Source organism: Pinus tabuliformis, chromosome 2_2 (assembly GCF_031772625.1).
Source record: "Pinus tabuliformis cultivar Carrire ecotype Pingquan chromosome 2_2, CPIR1, whole genome shotgun sequence".
Classification (NCBI taxonomy): domain Eukaryota; kingdom Viridiplantae; phylum Streptophyta; class Pinopsida; order Pinales; family Pinaceae; genus Pinus; species Pinus tabuliformis.
This window is the reverse complement of record NC_142300.1, coordinates 489,468,515-489,489,386: the sequence shown is the minus strand read 5'-3', so window position 1 is coordinate 489,489,386 and position 20,872 is coordinate 489,468,515. Positions and strand designations below refer to the sequence as shown.

The window sequence follows — 20,872 nt, the reverse complement described above, 5'->3', positions numbered from 1 at the left end:
AATGATTTTCAGGACATAGTTGAGAAGGGGGGTGATTTCCGGGACTGAAATTGAGCAAAATCTCTAGTCAAGGTCATCTCTATGATCTTACTTATCCACAAAAATTTATTGGAACGCCATTCATATTTGAAGACTGTCTTGTACCGAAGTTTTGGGTGTTCTTGATATCATTGTTCATGTTTTTACCACCACAATCAGTGTCTTGTTGAAGCCTATAAATGCTTCACCAGACTATCCAAGTGATGTGAATCAAAGCACGGAGAAACAAAGTTTTGGCCTTCAAAACTATAAGGATATGCTAATTAACCAACGTTGGCCTTCAATGATGTAAGGAAGTTGGAAGCACTCTCAACTATATTTTTCATACATATACATTTTTTCATTTACATGAACTAATCATCACCGTGCAAAGCATTCGAAAGCTGATATAATGAAGAAAAAATGATGCAGAGAATGCCGGGATAGGTTCTCCTGGTATGGGTTTTACAAATACAAAACAAAAAAGTGGTGGCCTTGGTGGGCTTTCTAAGAAGGAAATTTCATTAGAGCACATAGAAGAACCATTTCAGCCAAATAAAAAACTTTCAAGATTGGTGTTTGGGTGCAAGTTTGAGGAAGCATTTAAGAAAACAATTCAACTAAGTGATGTTTCTATAGTTTCATGAATGTGCTTTCAGGTGGACTATAATTCTTTTTCTTTTTTCTTAACAATTATGTTGTTGTTGAGCCAAGGAGTATTGTTCACACTTATTTAAGAACTACTACAACTACAGGGGAAGTAATCCTTGGCACTGCAGTTTCTGACCTGGAAGATAATGTGATTACAAGTGAAGATGAAAATAGTGACAATATAGAGAAACATGCCAACTTTGGCACTCAATCTGGATAATGGTAAATTTCAGTCAGAACATTTGACATCTTAAAGGAGATGGATATTGCAAGGAAAGTACCTAACAATATTATTTGACTCTAGTGAAAAATTAAGCAATGTTTTGACCATGACTAGTAAAAGGACAACTAGTTGAACTGATGGTAAAGTTTGCATTATTTGTTGGGAAGTTAATGGTCAACCAAACATCAAGAAACAACTAGTAGAGAATAAAATTACAATTTTTATATATATATATATATATATATATATATATATTAGAGTAATTTTATTTTATCTTTTATTTAAAATATAAATGGTTAGAGAGGCCCATGATCGAGGTGTGAGTTGGAAAATATCGATCATCTCAATAGGTGATTGGTGTTTTATGCATCCCAAGGTGCCCCTACGCCACCCTCTAGATGCATGAATCACATGGAGGGGTGGCAGATCACATGATCACAGTCAATGCAAGGTGGGAAGGTGGTAATAGAATGAAAACACGGCAAGCTCCCGACTTTTTTGGTCCACTTGACTGGTCATTGCAGAGCATAGACGATTGCATGCTAGAAAGCACATATCTAGAATGACCGGCGATAGTGTTAATGATGCGCCTGCGCTAAAGAATGCAGACATAGAAATTGTTGTTGCTGATGCAAATGATGCGAAAAAAGCATACATATAGCCCTTTCAATCTTGCTCAATCCATTTGCTGTTAGGTAATTTGCAATGTACCTGCAGATCCCGGCAGGGACTACTGCCACGGGCAGTGGCTCCTTGTTTAATTACGGATTGTTACATCTCCTTTAAACTGAACGAATTACAGATGGGATGTTTCTGACACGCTACATGATAAAAACACCTGCCCTTTAAACTGAACGAATTACAGATGGGATGTTACATGGTAAAAACACCTGTCCTTTAAACTGAACGAATTACAGATGGGATGTTTCTGACATGCTATATAGACCATAGAAAAGTAAATGCTCCCTCACATGCCAGGTATTTAACTTTTTCCCTCTGAGTGACAGCACCCGAATCGAGATAACAGCCTGGAAAAAGAGGGCTAGAACTAAATGCCTGACATGTCAGGCAACATTTACTTTTCTATGCATTTACTTTTCTATGGTCTATGAAATAAGAGTTTCCCATGATAAAAACACCTGCCCTTCTGGGGATTGCAGCGATGCCCAAATCAATCCACAATCACACATAGAACAGACCAGCAGAAATATTAGAAACAACACTCTTCCATATCGCTGCTGCGAGGTTTCATTCTCAACAGCGGGCAAGATTCTGGTGCGTAACTCTATTGCTTTACCCAGCTTTTGCAGTTATAGACAGAGCAGTACGCTTGCAAACAAGTAATGGTCAAAAGTATCGCTGCAGCTGCCAGAGAGAGGAATTTCCACGAGCTGAAGATATGATTATTCACAAACTTTACCGCCAGAACCTTCCATTTACTGCTATAATATCCATTTAAATCTTTGATTACTTTGTCCAAATATCCAGCTTCTTTTGGACGAACGCACTTACCCATGCTATTCCATAGGCTGGCAACTTCTCCGTCACTTTGGAGGTGGTTACAAATAATCCCGCTCTCTCTCAGCAATTTCACATCTTTTACTCCATCGATCATACCATTCACGAAATCAGTATATCGCCGCAAAACAAGCGCACCAGGCGCAGCAGAAGCTTCGAATGCCACCATATTTCTGAGGATTACCTCTGTGTTACTGTCTAACATTACTCTGGGGAGGTAAAGCGTGGCCATTTTCTCGTCAAATTGTATTGTGCCGAGATCGCCATCAGTAGGAGAGAATTTGACTCCCGCAAAATGTAAATCAGCCACAGAAGGAATATTCAGTTCTTGTGGAGAGGGCTGTATGAGATTAACAGACGATTCTTCCCCGGTTGTGACTGCATCATTTTCGAGCCTTTTAATCGTACTCAGAATAAGAAGAAAAGGCAACTTCATCACAAATTGCGAAGGCTTCGAGTTCAGGGCTCGCCGAAGTAACATCGTGAGAAATCATGCGACGCCAACGTTCATAGAAGAGAGAGTTTGCCAGAGCATACTGAAGGCTCCTTTAACGGTTGAACTGTCAGCTAGATCAGGCGAATCATCTTTTTCCTCAATTAGAGTTGGATTAACGGCTGACATGTCCTCTGGATAAGGAGCATCCTTTCCTTCATCAAATCGAATTGGAATTTGATTGTCGGAAGGCACAATACAGTAGTACAGCACCTCCAACAAGTGCCGCCATTCTTTGATACGGAGATTTCCACTCTCTGGCAACTTGTAACTGAACGGCGATAGTTCTTGGACCATTAGACACAACAGTCTGGAGAGCCTCTGCTCTGCCTTGGCTTCACAACCTAACTCCAACTCCAAAAGCTTTAACATTAGGAAAAGTGGCATCTGATTTTCGAGAATCATCAAATCTCTGAGAATAGAGTTGTAGAAGGCACTAGTGCCAGTCAGATCTAAGACACGCCCCAGCGATTTTACTTCCAAGTGGAAGCTTTGGTCGGCGTGTCTGACATAAAACTGCAAACACTGAAAAAGGAAGACAGCGTCCAGAGCCATGATCCAAGCCAAGGTCTCTTCCTTATAGTCGATGAACTTGTGGTAGCAGCTCCGAACATGCCAATCATATTTTTTAAATTCCTCCACAATGACCGACTGAAACTTTGCTAGACCCTTCATTTCTTTCTGAAATCTGCAAGCAGTTGCCAATTTGTAGTGGTCCATATCATGGAGCTCAGATCTCCAGTGGTGAGAGGGACCGATGGAAACCATTTGAGGAATGTAGGCTTCTGGCTTGTCTGCCAATAACTCTTTTGGCACATTAAACACCGAGACACAGAACTCCTTAATTTGAATCACCCAACTATCCTCATCGATCTTCATTTGAGCAGGATCATTGTTGGATTCCATTTTTTCGGGTCGGAGAAAAGGAGCCACAAATAAAATAGTGGAGCAAAATTTCGAAATGTATCTGCCAAAGTTGAGAGACTTTACAACCTTATATCGAATTCAGTGGGCTGAGGTCGTGGGCCCACAGGTTTTTGAATTTCGTATGCTGCAATCCATTGTTTCATTCAAACAAATAAACGCCAGCGTTGTGTTATTTCACATTTGTTACTCCCGCTTACCATTCTGGTAAAGAATTCACTTAAAATAAGAAAATCAACGGTAAAAATGGATATATATATATATATATATATATGTGTGTGGGGAATCTGCTAAAGTTTTGTTAGGATTTTCTGAAGGTTGGATTCACTTACTTAAAAAATAACTTATTTTAAATAATAAAACTGAAACGATCTGTCATTATAAATTATTTTTCCAAATTCCACCCAAAGTTACTGAAAGTTAATAATTATGCAAACGCTTTATGTACTAAATTTCGGCAAGAGCTAACTAGTCTGCCATTGGATATTAAATGCCCGCTTAACTGTAAGCTTGTTAGTCATATAATACACACGCGCGGTGATTTTCCAAATACTCCACCCCACCAAAAGTTATATGACTATCGAGCTTAATACCCTATGGCAGGCTCGTTAACTCTTGCCCTAAATCCTAACCCTAAATTTCTTCATGTAGTAAATTTGAGCGTTTTTGCACGTTCACTCGTCTAATTTTGATTGTTTTTGCGCGTTTTTGCACGTTCACTCGTCCAATTTTGAGTGTTGGAAACCACGAGCCATATTCAAAGGCATATTGTGCGTTAGTGTGTCGTGTACGGCTTATTTGTTTGACTATCAAATTTGTTTGGCTTATTTGCGTACCTAATTACTGTGTGGTTGTCCTCGTTAGCAATGTAGGAATTGTGCACCGCCCCTGACGAGCCACGTGATTAGTGTATTTTATCAAACATTATAAATATGAGATTGACTTATGGATTTGAGATAATTAATTATCTCAATTAATTAAATTAAATCGTTATATAATTAGAGGAGTTTAAATAAAATATCATCCAAAGAAACTAAATGATTTTATTTAAATTATTATCTAATTATTATTATTAATATGGAATTTGACTGTTAAGTCTAGTTAAGGTATATATATTTTTTCTGTTTTTAATTTTTAATCTATGATTTCTTAATAAAAAAGGCATACTCTGAACCATTAGTCCTACTCAAATTGTATCATTACCCAATGAAAGACACACTCTTAACCATTTATCCCACTCAAATTGTCTCATTATCCAATTAGATAATTATACATATAGAATACTTTAAATAAAATCTCTTTCTAATAAAACAAATGTTATTTTTTCCCTTGAATTTAAATTCTAAACCAATACTACTTAAATTATCAAAAAAATACTCTATGAGAGAAGATATTGATAAATAATTTTGAAAAATACTAATATATTTAAAATTATAATTTTGAAACAATTATAATTTACAAACTGTAATTAAAAACACAATTTTTTAAATAATAATATTATAACATTATAATATAATAAATACAATTATATTAAAAAATATTTAACAAATTATTGTATATTTGAAAAAAATTATTTAAATTCAATTAAATAAAATAATATTAATTTATATTTAAATATTTATATGTGATGTACTAATAGATAAGAACATGTGTTTCTTAGTAAGAGGTCACATGTTCAAAACTAGAGGGGGTAGAGTATGTATGCATTGGTAGACTTAGAAGTGAGTCAAATCACTTGTGATATCCCCCATACATCTGTAAATATTTATTTTATTGCATTTTTTGACAAACTGAATATTGGTTAACTTTGATATGAATAGTAATTCCGTTTTAATTTATAAAAGTGAATTACTCGAATCTTGGCAATAATTAAGGAGTTTAATTTAAAAGAGAATAAGTCATCAAGGGATGACAGCTTATTCTAAAACAGTTAGGTTGGGTAGTTACCCAAGCAGGGGCATCTAAGAGACCTAGGGAGAAAAAGAAAAGAATTAAGCAATGAACAGGGCAACTATGTTGTAGGGAAAGGCAATGTTATCTGGGCTATGTCTGGTTAAGACCAAATAGCCTCTATACTCAAGAAGAGAAAATCTTGAAGATAATACTCTGGAAAAGGGTAGCTCGGGAGGGAGAATTCGAAGAGGTCTCAAGGTTGGGAGGCAAATAATCAGAGAAATTCTAATCCAGATTATCTGAAAGGATTAATACAGATAAGTAAATCTGAATATTTTCAAGTTTAGCAGGTATTGCATACTTGTATGAGTTCTGAATAGTAACTAGTTTCTTAAGTTCATTAAGAATTGTTAAGAAAAGAACCAAAACATGTTGGAACTTACTTTTCGTTTAAGAATAGAATGATAGCGGTCTATATGTATAATTTATGTTTCTCCATGATACAGTAAACAACTATAGCAAAGAGTCATTGTATTTAGGAAAACAAAGAAGAAAACAAGGAGATCACACTCTCCAACAAACAATAGTTGAATTGTTAAACAAACGTGACTATAACCACCATAGATAACTAGAAGAGTTTATAGACACTAATAATTACATACTGATACAGGAATTCAAGAGAAGCCTTGCAATATCAAAAACATGCTTCACAACTATATAGAAACCCAGAATTTTGTAGGGTCTAAATGTATATACGAAATTAATATAAGAGGGACCGCAAACAAATAAATCATATTGAGCATACTAGTAATGATCCATTTACAATAAAACAAGCCGAGTAATTGTTTATGCATGACTAGACTTAGGAATACCCATTCTCGAGTCGGCTGAGGGTTTCAGGAAAACCCTAAACCCTAGTCGCCGAATGGGAAGAAACTGTATATGAAAAGAAACTTAACATACACCTGTATATATATATATATATTGCACACAGTAGTGTAGCATTAACAATTCCAATTGTTGGAAAAACAGAGAGTCTTTATACAAATGTATCCAAGCCTTAGGCCGCAAACAAACAAATGAATCCAAAGAACTTGTCCGAAAAAACACATTATACAACTATGGGTGTCAAATACCTAGAAAGGGAAAATACAGTTAAGCCATTACTCAAACTAAGCATTACATCATTAAATCTCGGCTTCGATCCAATCAAAACTTGGCACCAAACATAACAATAGAGCCTGTAAACACTTAGGGAATAGCCTTAGAGTAATTCAAGTGAAAACCGCATATTTGGTAGAATGCCGCAAGCATCGCTGTCATGACAGTGGTAAAAGTGAACCAGAGAGTTCAGCACCGGAGCCAACACAGCCTGAAATAAAACAAGTATAAATTAGACTTTACTTTTGACGTAAACGAGCAATAAAGGAGTAACAGGGGATAACCATGAAGGAATTATACCTGTTTGAATAACAAAATCATGTAGGAAAACCCACCCTCTAGCGCAAGAGGCGAACCAAAGGATGACCGCTACAACCAACAAGTGACTCAGAGAAACATAAAGCGAGCCAGCAATCATGAAAATTAGTAATTCAGAGCAAAAACCCCTTACTAGAATGGGGTTACTGAACAACCAAAGAAGCGGGTGAACTTCTCTAAAACACTAAATGACAAACTTGCCGATACTAATCAAGTTATGTCAAGTGAGCCAAAACATCAGCCACCTGATTTGGAGGAGGTCCAAGTGTCGTAGATCTGGCACGTTTCTCTACGTAAGGTCTACAGCTAGAGGTGTCAGGACGAGTACTGAAGGAATGGACCATAGCCCTAGGGCATTCACAACCCGAGACAATTAATGCCATAGTAAATGCGAATGTTTATACAATTAAAACAAATAAGATTTTGGGGATACGGTGTGATGCTGTGAACCATGTAAAGGTACTCTCAAGAGTAAACAACCAAGTAGATACCCACCTCCTCGAGGTTCGAAGAAAGGTGAAGACCTCAATCAAGATCTGTATTGAATTGTATTAAATGCAAAGTGATTTACCATTGAACAGAATATATAACAAATGTTGCAACTACCACGCAATATGTACTATTTTATAATATCAAAACCTAGTAAATCGATCAAGCTTGGAAGTATTAATATATTTCTATTTGTATAGTTAATATAAAAAAATCTACCATGGAATACTCTAATCTTTGGGTGTGTGACATGTTGTATTAGAGCATTCAGGTTACCAAAACTGAGGCCTCTGGAAATACAATGATTGAAAGTATTTGTGTAATGTGCACAACAAATCCAGAATAAGAAGAATGGGAACCATACCACACCAGACTGTGGTAGAGCAGGAACAACAACATTTCAGGAGACCAATCCTGAAGTATGGGTGCAGCTGGGAGACGAACTGTGAAATACCAATCCCACGATCTTAGAAAATGTACAAGAATTAAAGGTCGAGTTGGCTCGATTGTGAGCAGATAATGAACGACATATTCTGGAACAATAAAATATCATGAAAAGCCTGTCAGGTAGACAGAACCAAAGACACACAATTCCTAGTCCTGAACAGGGAGATATAACTGGGGAACAAGAATACCATAGAGAATGGGCAAAAGTTGAGGGTGGTGAAGAAAACTAGGAAGAAGAATAAGGAAATGCATTAGGGCACAACACGCATAAGAGACAAAAGGTAGAACTTCAAGGGGAATTCCAGAAAATAAAACCTCCACATTTTGGTGGAGAACAGGAGAAGGAAATAGAAGCTTGGCTCATTAACATGAACAAGTATTTCTAGCGGTATGAATATGATCATAATCTTAAATCTAGATTGGAAATTTTCTAGTTGCAGGGAAAGGCCACCTTATGGTGGGAAGATGTAAAGAGAGTTCATAATGTAAACTAACAAAGCATAACTTGGGATAAGTTTCAAAAATACTTTAAAGAAAAATATCTGAATGAAAGATTCTATGACAAGAAGGCCAAGGAGTTTCATGACCTTCGTTTGGGACAATTATCTATGGATGAGTTCATAACCAAATTCACCTCCTTGATGTGATACAACCCTTATATACGGGAAGAAAAGGCTAAAGTACAATGGTTTGTCAGCATCTTGCCACTATTTATGAAGGAACACCTTGAGTTCAATAATTCAAAGGCTATGGATGAGGTCATATGCAAAGCTCAGGTATGCTATTAAGAAAATATGCAGAAAAGTGAGGGAGGAAAGAAATTGAATGACAAGAAAGGGAGTAAATTTTCCTTTGGCCATAAAATAAATAAATTTGTGGTCAATAATATTCCTAGAGGACAGATGAATAGGAATCTGAATAGAAATCCAATCAGATTCAAAAACCCCAGTGAAACCAAGACTAATGAACAATCAATAAGGACTAAAGTGGAAATGGTAGCCAGACCACCAGTATAGTGCTATGGATGTAGAGAGCCTCATTATGTTAAAAATGTGCACATCACAGGGGAATTGATCAAGTAGCTCAGGTTCAAGAAGCATCAACAATTGGTGAAGTGGCAAGGAGCAAGCTGAAAATCAACGCTGCTCTCAAGGACCACTAGGCAGACTATCAACTGACTATGATTGAGTTTGAAGGTAAAATCTTCAACCATAATATGTCTATTTTAATTGACCCAAGGGCTACCTTAATTTATGTTAGCCCCAAAATAATAGAACAATGCAACCTTCAAACTATTAAGTTTAAGAATTCTTGGTTAGTACGATTGGCCACTGGGGCCAAAAGGAGAGTGTTGACAAGGTCAGCAATTGTCTCCTACATATAGGCAGACAACCTACTATGGCAGACTTAAATGTGTTGCCCTTAGGTTCATACGATATTCTCATCGGTATGGACTAGTTGGAGAAACACTAGTCTCTCTTTAACTGTGAAATGAAAATCATTAATTATATGGATGAGGACAAAAAAAGGTAGGAAATTCAAGGGATCATAAGACCTATAAAGCTAAGACCTGCGAAAACATCCCAATTGGCCAAATGCATCCGAAAAGGGTGCCAGATTTATGCCATTCAAGTAGGATATTCCGATTCCAAAGAAACATCTGCTGCCATAGAGGATGTACCAATAGTACAAAATTTCCTGGAATTATTTCCAGAAGAAATCCTAGGACTTCCACCAAAAGGGGATATAGATTTTATGATTGAATTAGTGCTAGGGGTTGCAACGATACCGCGAGCTCCTTATCATATGAGCATAACCAAATTGACAAAGTTGAAAATGCAATTGCATTAACTCCTTGACAAGAAATACATCCAACCAAGTGTATCACCCTGGGGAGCCCCAGTCATTTTTGTTAAAACGAAGGATGGAACCATGCGTATATGTATGAATTATCATCAATTAAACAGGTTGTCCATTAATAATAAGTATCCCCTACCTCGTATTGATGAATTATTCAACCAAGTAAAGGGGGAAACCGTGTTTTCCAGGATTGACCTTCAATCGGGCTATCATCAGATTAGAATCAATGAAGAAGATATGGAAAAAACTGATTTTAGGACTCGTTATGGGAATTATGAGTTTGTTGTGCTACCCTTTGGGTTAACCAATGCACTGGAAACTTTCATGTGCCTTATGAACAACATATTCCATCAATATTTAGACAAATTTGTGTTAATTTTCATTGATGATATTCTAATTTAGTCATGGACTATGGAAGAACACAAGGAACACCTCCGGATTGCTTTACAAGTTTTAAGGGAACACCAACTATATTCCAAATACAACAAATGCAACTTCTTTAAGGAACAAATCCAATATCTCGGTCATATCATTACTAAAGAAGGAATAACTGTGGACATAGAGAAAATAAAGACTATAATGGAGTGGCTAGTACCAAGGGATGTAGCTGATATAAGGTCATTTATGGGCTTAGCTTGGTATTACAGGTGATTCATTAAAGGTCTTTCTAGGGTAGCATACCCTATTACCTCATTGCAAAAGAAAGGTAAGACCTTTAATTGGAGTATAGAATGCCAAAACAGCTTTGACCGACTTAAACATTTACTCACCACTACACCTATATTAAGCATTGTTGATCCAAACAAAGATTATGTGGTGTGTATTGATGCTAGCAAAGAAGGTGCGGGTGGTGTACTAATGTTAGTTTCCAACCCTAACCCCCTTATTTATGTAATAGGGTCGAGTCATAGTTATAGTTAGTTAAAGAGTCAATAAAGCCCATATTAATAATTGTAAGTGGTTGACCTGCATTTAAAGAAGGGACCACAGTTAGTTGCAAATGTGCCATTGTATTAGATAGATGGTATTAGTAAGAACCATGGTACTTACCCATTGTATTGCATGTATGAATCCTATATAAAGGATAGAGACTCCCCTTGAGGAGCTTCGTGTCTTATTTTGTAATTGAGCCCAGCTCTATTGGAGGTTGCCCCTCGAATAGGCAAGTGAACATTGCTTTCCTTTCTGAATAATAAAATACATGTTGTTATTTCTTATTGTTCTGTGTTTTGGGTATATTTCTTCACATAATTTGTATTCTGGTATCTTATCGTAGGTCAAGAGCATAACAAGTGGTATCAGAGCACTTTCCCGAGCCGATGGGATCTCCATTTTTAACATAATTTATTTTTTTGGCTAGAGAAGTGTTCCAGCGTCTTTAAACCACGGGATCTGTCGTTAAGCGCATAAGCTTGCAGATTTGGGGAGGCATGCATGTAGGAAATACAAGAGGTGGTCACGCTTGTTGGACTCCCTTGTAACCCTTATGGGTACCCCTTCGAGTAGTAGCGCATTAGAGAGAACTGTGCACGGACTGTCTTCCAAGTACCCTATGGGTATATCAGAATCCCCCTAGGCTATCTTGAAACCATGCCATAGATAAACTGTCGGTTGTCTTGCTACTACAGTACACCAAGCACAAAACTCGGGGAGATTACTTGTGCTTATGATAGGGTAGTTGGGTTGTACGGCTAAGGGTACAGTTGATCCTCCTTGGTTAGTGCCCTCAAATATTGGGTCGAGTACTACTATTGGACCCTTATGTATATTGCGATCTGTACCACCTGACACTCCTTGAGACCATAGTTCCCTTGTCTCTCTCTAGATCACGCATCATCTTTGCCAGATCAGATCTAGCAAGTTGGGTTCTTTCGTAGCCGCAACAATCAGTTCCACCATTAAGATCTCTTAGATTTGCCATTCAAATCTATCAAATCCGCCAATCAAATCTATCAGATCCACCATTCAGATCTAGTAGTTTGGGTTCTGTAGCAGTCGCAACAATTGGATCCACCATTCAGATCTAGCATCTGGGGTTCAATCACTGCCACATTCCTACTCATACTCTACAGTTGAGGGTTTCACCAACAGATCTGACTATTTGTGTGGCTCTTATACCTGGGCGTGATTCTCGCAGGACATTGGGCAAAATTAACTTTTCTGGGAATCAGCTACTGCAGTATTCCTAAGAGAGGAGTAAAACTCCTTTCGGAGTAAAAAAAAAAAAAAAAAAAAAAAACTCTGAGACCCTCCCGGGACCCTTATAGAAGACTTGGCCCATAAGAATCAGGTCGACGGGCTGAGCAAGGTGGTATCATTCACTTGTCAGCGTCAAAATTTTGGGTGGTCCCAATTTTTTTTTCATAGTAAGGACAAGTGCACCGGATGGGTGCATGGTACAAACCAAAGCTCAAGCTATGGCCAATGACAAGATCGACACCCTTGAACAAAATTTGGAGGCATTAACGAAGCAGATCCAAACCTTAACTGACATAATCGGAGGCATATGATTTTCATGAAAACCTTGAGGGCGAGTCTAGCCATTCTCTTCACTTCTATGGAATTCACCAATAGTCCGAGCTTCGACCACCCAAGCTGGACATGTATAAATTTGATGGCTCTCATACGGCCATATGGCTAGCACAAATGGAGCAATATTTCACATTAAATCACATCAGAGATGATGCAACTAAGCTAAGTGTGGGAAGCCTGTACTTGGACCAAGAAAGATGGAAATGGTGGCAGTGGCATCAACACTGCTATGCAATGCCACTGACTTGGTAGATATTCTCAAAATCCCTTTCTGATCGCTTTGACCATGAATCTAACTTTTTGGGTCGTCTTACTAAGCTTTGACAGACAGGCACAACGCAAGAATATATTAAAGCATTTGAGGAATTAGCCTTCCGCACAGGAGGTCTAGCATATGAATTCTAATAGGAATGTTTTATTAGTGGTCTCAAAGATGCCATACAAGCCCACGTCCGACTACAACACCCAGTCTCATGGCTGGCAGCTTGCAAGATAGCTCGTGAAGTAGAATGCGCGTTAGCGGCCCAGTCGACTCGTCCAAATTTCATATCCAAGGGATGCCCCACCCAGGCTCTGAGCACTACCCAAACACTTAAGGTTCAAAAGGTGTCACCAGCGGAAATGGTAGAAAGAAGAAAGCAAGGATTGTGTTACTACTGTATGAGAAATACTCCTCGAGGCAAAAATGCAAGGAACCCAAATTCTTTCAAATTGATGCTACTGATCATAGTTTATCTGAGGAAGCCCCACCATTTGAGGTACCAGAGGAGGAAGATGAAGACAACCAGCCAGACAATGAGCTCTCAACTACACCTGAAGAACCGTTATCTCGCTTCATGCTTTGGCAAGAATTTCTTCTCCCCAAACTCTCAAAATCAGAGGTTTTATTAAGCATCACCTTGTAGTAGTCTTGATTGACAGTGGCCATACACATAACTTTACCCATCAAAGAGTCACTGAAGCAATGCATTGTTTTGTTAGGGCAGTCTCTAATTTCCAGGTCCAGATTGCTGATGGGGGCACAATGAAATATGAAGGTGGTTGTGAAAATGTCAAACCTCAAATGGGGGATTATCACCTAAAGACCCACATGTTTTCAATCAACATGGGTGGATGTGACATTGTCTTGGGTGTTGAATGGCTCCGCACACTTGGGCAAATCACAATGGATTTCCAGGAGTTATATATGAGCTTCAAGCAAAATAGCCACACACATACCCTCTGCGGACTCCAGGCAGGTGCTCCTTCTATCATCTGTTCACATAGGATGGAAAAATTGTTAAAAAAGGGTCACCATGGAGTTATAGCCCAATTTAATGCCATCCAGGCCTTCGAACACACTTCTCTCCATATTCATCCTAAGATGCAATAGGTCTTAAAAAACCATCTACAGGTATTTGACAAGCCTCATGAGCTTCCACCCTCGAGAGGGGAACATGATCATAGCATTACTTTGGTCCCAGGGGCACAACCACCAATTGTGCGCCCATATAGATATCCTTTCATGCAAAAGAATGAAATTGAAAAAATCATCAAGGAACTCCTGGAAGACGGTGTCATTCGTCCTAGAATTAGTCCTTATTAATTTCTTGTGGTCATGGTGCTCAAGAAATATGGGGAATTGCATATGTGTCCCAAATTCAGGGCCGTCAACAAGCTGATGGTGAAATATAAATTTTCCCATCCCGATTGTTGAGGATTTGCTGGATAAACTAAATGGGGCTCAATTCTTTACTACACTCGACCTTCGCTCGAGCTATCACCAAATTCACATGAAAGAAGTAGACATTCCAAAGACTGCTTTCCGAACTCATGAAGGCCATTATGAATTCCTGGTCATGCCATTTGGTCTCTGTAATGCCCCATCCACTTTTTAGAGCCTCATGAATCACCTACTCAAACCCTATCTCAGAAAATTTGTCCTTGTTTTCTTTCATGACATCCTCATCTACAGTCTCACCTGTGAAAAACATCTTTAGCATGTAGATGTGCTCCTGCAACTGCTCCGGAAGCATAAATTATTTGTGAAATTGTCCAAGTGCTCTTTTGGCATGGAAGAAGTCGAGTATTTGGGCCACATTATGGGGCATGAAGGTGTTAGGGTGGAGCCAAAAAAGATCCAGGCAATGCAAGATTGGCCTCAACCAAAGACCTTGAAGAGCTTGAGAGGATTTTTGGGTCTCACCAGCTACTATTGCAAATTTGTCTGCAATTATGGTCGCATTGCTAGACCCCTCACTCACCTTCTCAAGAAAAACTCATTCCTCTAGAATGATGAAGCGCAACAAGCATTTATATCTCTAAAACATGCCATGTGTTCCACTCCCGTATTGGCACTACCCAACTTCACCAAATCTTTTGTGATTGAATGTGATGCTTCAGCTACGGATATTGGGGCTATCTTAATGCAGGAAGGTCGACCCTTAGCCTTCACTAGCTAACAACTAAGTGGGACAAATCTGGGACAATCTACTTATGAGAAGGAGATGATGGCCATCTTACATGCAATGGATACCTAGCGACCATTCTTATTGAGGCGGTATTTCCAAATCCGCATAGACCATCAAAGCCTTAAATATTTTTTGGAGAAACACCTATCCTCACCACAACAAAATAAATGGCTAGCCAAAATGTTGGGATATGATTATGAGATAATTTATAAGAAAGGGCAAGAAAATGTTGTAGTATATGCTTTATCATGCCAATTTGAGGAGGAAAGCACCCTGCTAGCAATATCTCTTCCCATTCCAGAGTGGATTGAGGAGGCTTGCAAGGAATGGTTTTCACATCCTTTGCTCCCCCAAATCATTAATAAATTGCAGGCAGATCCAAATTCCACAGTGGGCTACTCTTGGTAGGATGAGATTCTTCACTACAAGGACAAAGTAGTGATATCACCAACATCCACCCTCAAAAGTTTCATTTTGGCAGAGTTGCACTCATCTCCCATTGCAGGCCATTCAGGCTTTCAAAAGACTTATGCTCACACTCGACGTTCATTCTCTTGGACAGGCATGAAAAAGGACATTCTTACTTTTGTAGCTGAGTGTGATGTGTGTCAACACCACAAATGAGAAACAATCGAATACCCAGGCACATTACGGCCATTTCCCATCCCTGCCTCAATCTGGATGGAGGTTTCTATGGATTTCATTACATGTCTTCCGAAGTTAGGCAACAAGTTAGTCATCATGGTGGTTGTGGACAGACTTTCTATGTATGCTCATTTTTGCGCCCTATCCCACCCTTTTACACCAAATTTGGTGGATCAATATTTCATGGACCAGATCTTCAAATTGCATGGCATGCCCACTTCCATTGTGTCTGATCATGACCCGATCGTCACCGGTAACTTTTCGCAGGAACTCTTCAGGCTATAAGGTACCCAACTACAACTCAGTACTTCCTATCATCCCCAAACTAATGGTCAAATTGAAGAAATCAACAAATGTCTGGAGACGTACCTCAGGTGTTTCACTTCAGAAAAGCAACATCTATGGGTACAGTGGTTACCTCTAGCCGAATGGTGGTATAATACTAACTATCATGCCACCACCAAAATGACTCCATATGAAGTAGTTTATGGTCAACCCGCTCCTTCACCTACTTCTTATATCCAGGGATGCTCGAAGGTACAAGCAGTGAATCAACTCCTACAGAACCGTGCAACCATCTTGGCCCACTTCAAAGAGAATCTCCATCAAGCTCAAAATTGCATGAAGCAACAGGCAGACCAGCATTGTTTAGAGCGCAAATTTCAAGAAGGGGATTAGGTATTCTTGAGGTTGCAACCATTTAAGCAAACATCACTCAAAGACAAGGGTTCTAAGAAATTATCTCCAAAATTCTACGGACCATGCCAAATACTACAACGCATCAGTGAAGTAGCCTACAAGCTAGCCTTGCCACCCACTGCAAAAATCCATCCCGTCTTCCATGTCTCATGCCTCAAGAAAGTGGTTGGGAACCATTGCAAAATTCAAACCAGTCTACTGGAATTGAATGAAGAAGGTTCAATCTGGCTCCGACCTGAATAGCTTCTTAACACGCGAGAACAACACCTGCACGGGCGCACGATCAAGGAAGTCCTCGTCAACTAGAAAGACACCTCTCAAGAAGATGCGACCTAGGAACCAACCACTATTCTTCAACAGTTTCTGCAGCTTCAACCTTGAGGACAAGGCTATTTTTATGGGGGAGGGCATGTTAGGGTCCAACCCTAACCCCCCTTATTTATGTAATAGGGTCGAGTCATAGTTACAATTAGTTAAAGAGTCAAAAATTCCCATATTAATAATTGTAATTGGTTGACCCACATTTAAATAAGGGACCACAGTTAGTTGCAAATGGGCCATGGTATCAGATAGATGGTATTAATAAGAACCATGGTACTAACCCATGGTATTGCATGTATGAATCCTATATAAAGGATAGAGATTCCCCTTGAGGAGCGTCGTGTCTTATTTTGTAATTGAGCCTAGCTCTATTGGAGGTTGACCTCTCGAAGAGGCAAGTGAACATTGCTTTCCTTTCTGAATAATAAAATACATGATGTTATTTCTTAGGGTTCTGTGTTCTGGGTATATTTATTCATATACTTGGTATTCTGGTATCTTCTCGCAGGTCAAGAGAATAACAACTAATGCAAGAGGGCAGAGTTATCACTTATGAATCCAAAAAGCTTAAAGAGCATGAGCATAGGTACTCAACCTATGATTTGGAATTGGCATTTGATATTCATGCCTTAAAAATGTGGCGACATTACTTATTTGGTAAGAGATTTTAGCTAATGACTGATCATCATCATAGCTTGACTAATTATTTTAAACAACCCACTTTGAACAACAGACAAGCTCTTTGGGTTGATCTTCTGAGCGGGTTCGATTTTGAAATTAAACATTTGAAAGGTAAAGAAAATCGTGTCACAGATGCACTAAGTAGAAAAGCTAATTGTTTATATGAAATATCATTTAGTGAAGCACAAAACACATTTAAGGAATGAATTCAAGAAACAACAATGCAAGACCCAAAATATCAAACTTTGTGGCAACAGACAGAAATTCCAAACAACAAGGCTCAACAACTTGGGTATGAAGTAAATTCAGAACGTTTGTTGATTTATAAAACAAGAATGTACATGCCAAAGATAAAATCCATTAAGGATTTAATTTTAGATGAATATCACAAGCTCCCATATGTTGGTCATCCTGGCTATCGGAAATTGCTAACATCTCTTAGAAAATAATATTTTTGGCCTGGCATGAAGAAGGAGGTGGCTAAATATTTGGCTCGCTATTTGGAATGCCGAGAAGTTAAAATAGAGCACCATCGCCCAGCCAGTCTACTCCACCCATTACCCATTCTAGAATGGATGTGGGAAGTTATTTCCATTTTATCATGGGACTCCCTAGGTCAAGGAAATAGAATGACTCAATAATGGTAGTCGTGGATAAGCTGAGAAAGTCTGCCCACTTTATACCAATACAATGTACTTATAAGGCAGTGCAAATTGTTAATATATTTATGTAGAATATTTTCAAGTTGCATGGAATACCGAAGGCCATAATTTTAGTTCATGATGTAAAATTTACATCAGCATTCTGGAAAGCCTTATTTGAAGGGCTGGGTACTCAACTATAGTTTAGCACTGCTTACCATCCTCAAACGGATGGGCAAACAAAGCGAGTAAACCAGGTGGTGGAGGATATGTTACGAGCTTATGTAATACAACAACTATCTAAGTGGGAAGAATAATTGCATCTTGTAGAATTTGCTTATAACAATAGCTATCACACTTCTACACAAATGAGCCCTTTTGAAGTTCTATATGGGCGTAAATGCAAGACTCCCTCAAACAGGGGCGGTCCGGAGGATAAGTTAATGTTAGGACCTTATATGTTAGAAGAGATGGAAGAAATGCTCAAGGAAGTGCGATCAAATTTAAAGGTCACTCAAGACCGACAGAAGAACTTTTCTGATCAGAAAAGAAGATTTCATGAATTTCAAGTGGGTGATCATGTTTACGTGCATGTTAGAGCTAAGAAAAGTACACTTTATTGGATGGTTTGTGCCAAGTTGGCACCCAAATTCTATGGTCCTTTCTAGATTTTAGCACAGATTGGACCCGTAGCGTATCAACTTGCTTTACCAAGTGATATACAGGTGCATAACGTTTTTCATGTTTTGTTTTAAAGAAATATGTTTATGACCCTAAACACATCACAAACTGGCAAGAAATACAAGTGAAGGAAAAATAAAAAAAAATTAAAAAAAAAAAAAATTCCTCATCAACTTATATATATATATATGTGTGTGTGTGTGTGTGTGTGTTTAATTATGCATGGTTAAAGAGCATTCTGATTTTACCAAATAACTTGAATAATTTTCTTTTATCTAGAATATACAGGTAGAACCGGAAGGCGAGTTCCTGGTCGAGCCAATGGGTATACTCGATTGGAGAGAAGTAATGTTGCCGAGACTAGTTATCACCTAGGTTAAAGTCCAGTGGTAGCATTTCAGGCATAAAGAGGCTACCCGGGAGGATGAAAGCAGAATGAGGGAGATATTTCCTGGGTTATTTCCGACTGAAGAACATTGGGATGATGTTCAGTCTTAGGGGGGGAAGATGTGATGTCCCCCATACATCTGTAAATATTTATTTTACTGCATTTTTTGAAAAACTAAATATTGGATAAATTTGATATGAATAGCAATTTTGTTTTAATTTATAAAAGCTAATTACTGGAATCTTGACAATAATTAAGGAGTTCAATTTAAAGGAGAATAATTCATCAAGGGATGACAGTTTATTCTAAAACAATTAGGCTGGGTAGTTACGAAATCCCTAACGACTTCCAGAAGGAAGATTTATTCCAGGAATCAAGAGGATGGGGGGAATTTGAGAGACCTAGGGATAAAAAGAAAATAATTGAGCAATGAACATGGAAACTGTGTTGTAAGGACAGGAAGTGCTATCTGGGCTATGTCTAGTTAAGACCAGATAGCTGCTATACTCAAGAAGAGAAAATCTTGAAGAGAATACATGGAAAAAGGTAGCTCAGGGGGACAGTTCAGGTGCGTAGCAGAGGTCTCAAGGTTGGGAGGCAAATAATTAGAGAAATTCTAATCTAGTTTATCTAAAAGGACGAATACAGATAAGTAAATCTTAATATTTTCAAGTTTAGCAAGTACTGCATACTTGTATGACTTATGAATAATAACTAGTTTGTTAAGTTCATTAAGAATTGTTAAGAAAATAACCAGAACAGGTTGGAACTTATTTTTCATTTAAGAATGGAAAGATAGTGGTCTATATGTATAATTTATGTTTCTCCATGATACAGTAAACAACTATAGCAAAGAGTCGTTGTATTTAGGAAAACAAAGAAGAAAACAAGGAGATCACAAACTCCAAGAAAGAATAGTTGAATCATTAAAAAAACGAGACTATAACCACCATAGATAACTAGAAGAGTTTATAACCAATAATAATTGCATACTGATACAAGAATTAAAGAGAAGCCTTGAAATATCAAAAACATGCATCACAACTGTATAGAAACCCAGAATTTAGTAGGGTTTAAATGTATCTAAGAAATTAATATAGGAAAGACCGCAAACAAATAAATCATATTGAGCATAACATTAATGATCCCTTCACAGTAAAACAAACCAAGTAATTGTTTGCGCGTGACTAGACTTAGGAATACCCATTCTCGAGTCGACTGAGGGTTTAAAGAAAACTCTAAACCCTAATTGTCGAATGGGAAGAAACTGTATATGAAAAGAAACTTAACATACAACTTTTAATATATATATATATATATATTTTACACGACAGTGTAGCATTAACAATTCCAATTGTTGGCAAAATAGAGACTCTTTATACAAATGTATCCAAGCCTTAGGCCGCAAACAAACAAATGAATCCAAAGAATCTATCTGACAAAACACATTCTACAGCTATGGGTTTCAAATACCCAGAAAGGGAAAATACAGTTAAGCCATTACTAAAAAATCATTAAATCTTGGCTTCGAGACGATCAAAACTTGGCACCGAACATAACAGTAGAGCCTATAAACACTTAGGGAATAACCTTAGAGTCATTCCAGTGAAAATTGCATACCCGGTAGAATGTCGAAGGCATCATTGTCATGACAGTGGTAAAAATGAACCAGAGAGTTCAACACTGGAGCCAACGCAGCTTGAAATAAAACACATATAAATTAGACTGTAGTTTCCACGTAAATGAGCTATAAAGGAGTAACATAGGATAACCATGAAGGAATTATACCTGTTTGAATAAAAAAATGATGTAGGACAACCCACCCTCTAGCTCAAGAGG

At 38.1% G+C, this 20,872-nt stretch overlaps 1 protein-coding gene and 1 pseudogene across 1 annotated transcript; both read right to left on the bottom strand.

Annotated features, from left to right (window-relative positions):
• Positions 1-2,177: 2,177 nt before the first annotated feature.
• On the bottom strand, positions 2,178-2,891 carry LOC149193502 (putative UPF0481 protein At3g02645 pseudogene; annotated as a pseudogene).
• Positions 2,892-2,900: 9 nt separating this feature from the next.
• LOC149193501 (putative UPF0481 protein At3g02645) lies at positions 2,901-3,809 on the bottom strand. Its single transcript, XM_089407335.1, has one exon. It carries the CDS (start codon positions 3,807-3,809, stop codon positions 2,901-2,903), a length of 909 nt encoding a protein of 302 aa, XP_089263461.1.
• Positions 3,810-20,872: the final 17,063 nt, after the last annotated feature.

Excerpts from the sequence above, each read along its gene's own strand:
- LOC149193501 (XM_089407335.1), bottom strand. The coding sequence starts at position 3,809 with ATGGAATCCAACAATGATCCTGCTCAAATGAAGATCGATGAGGATAGT.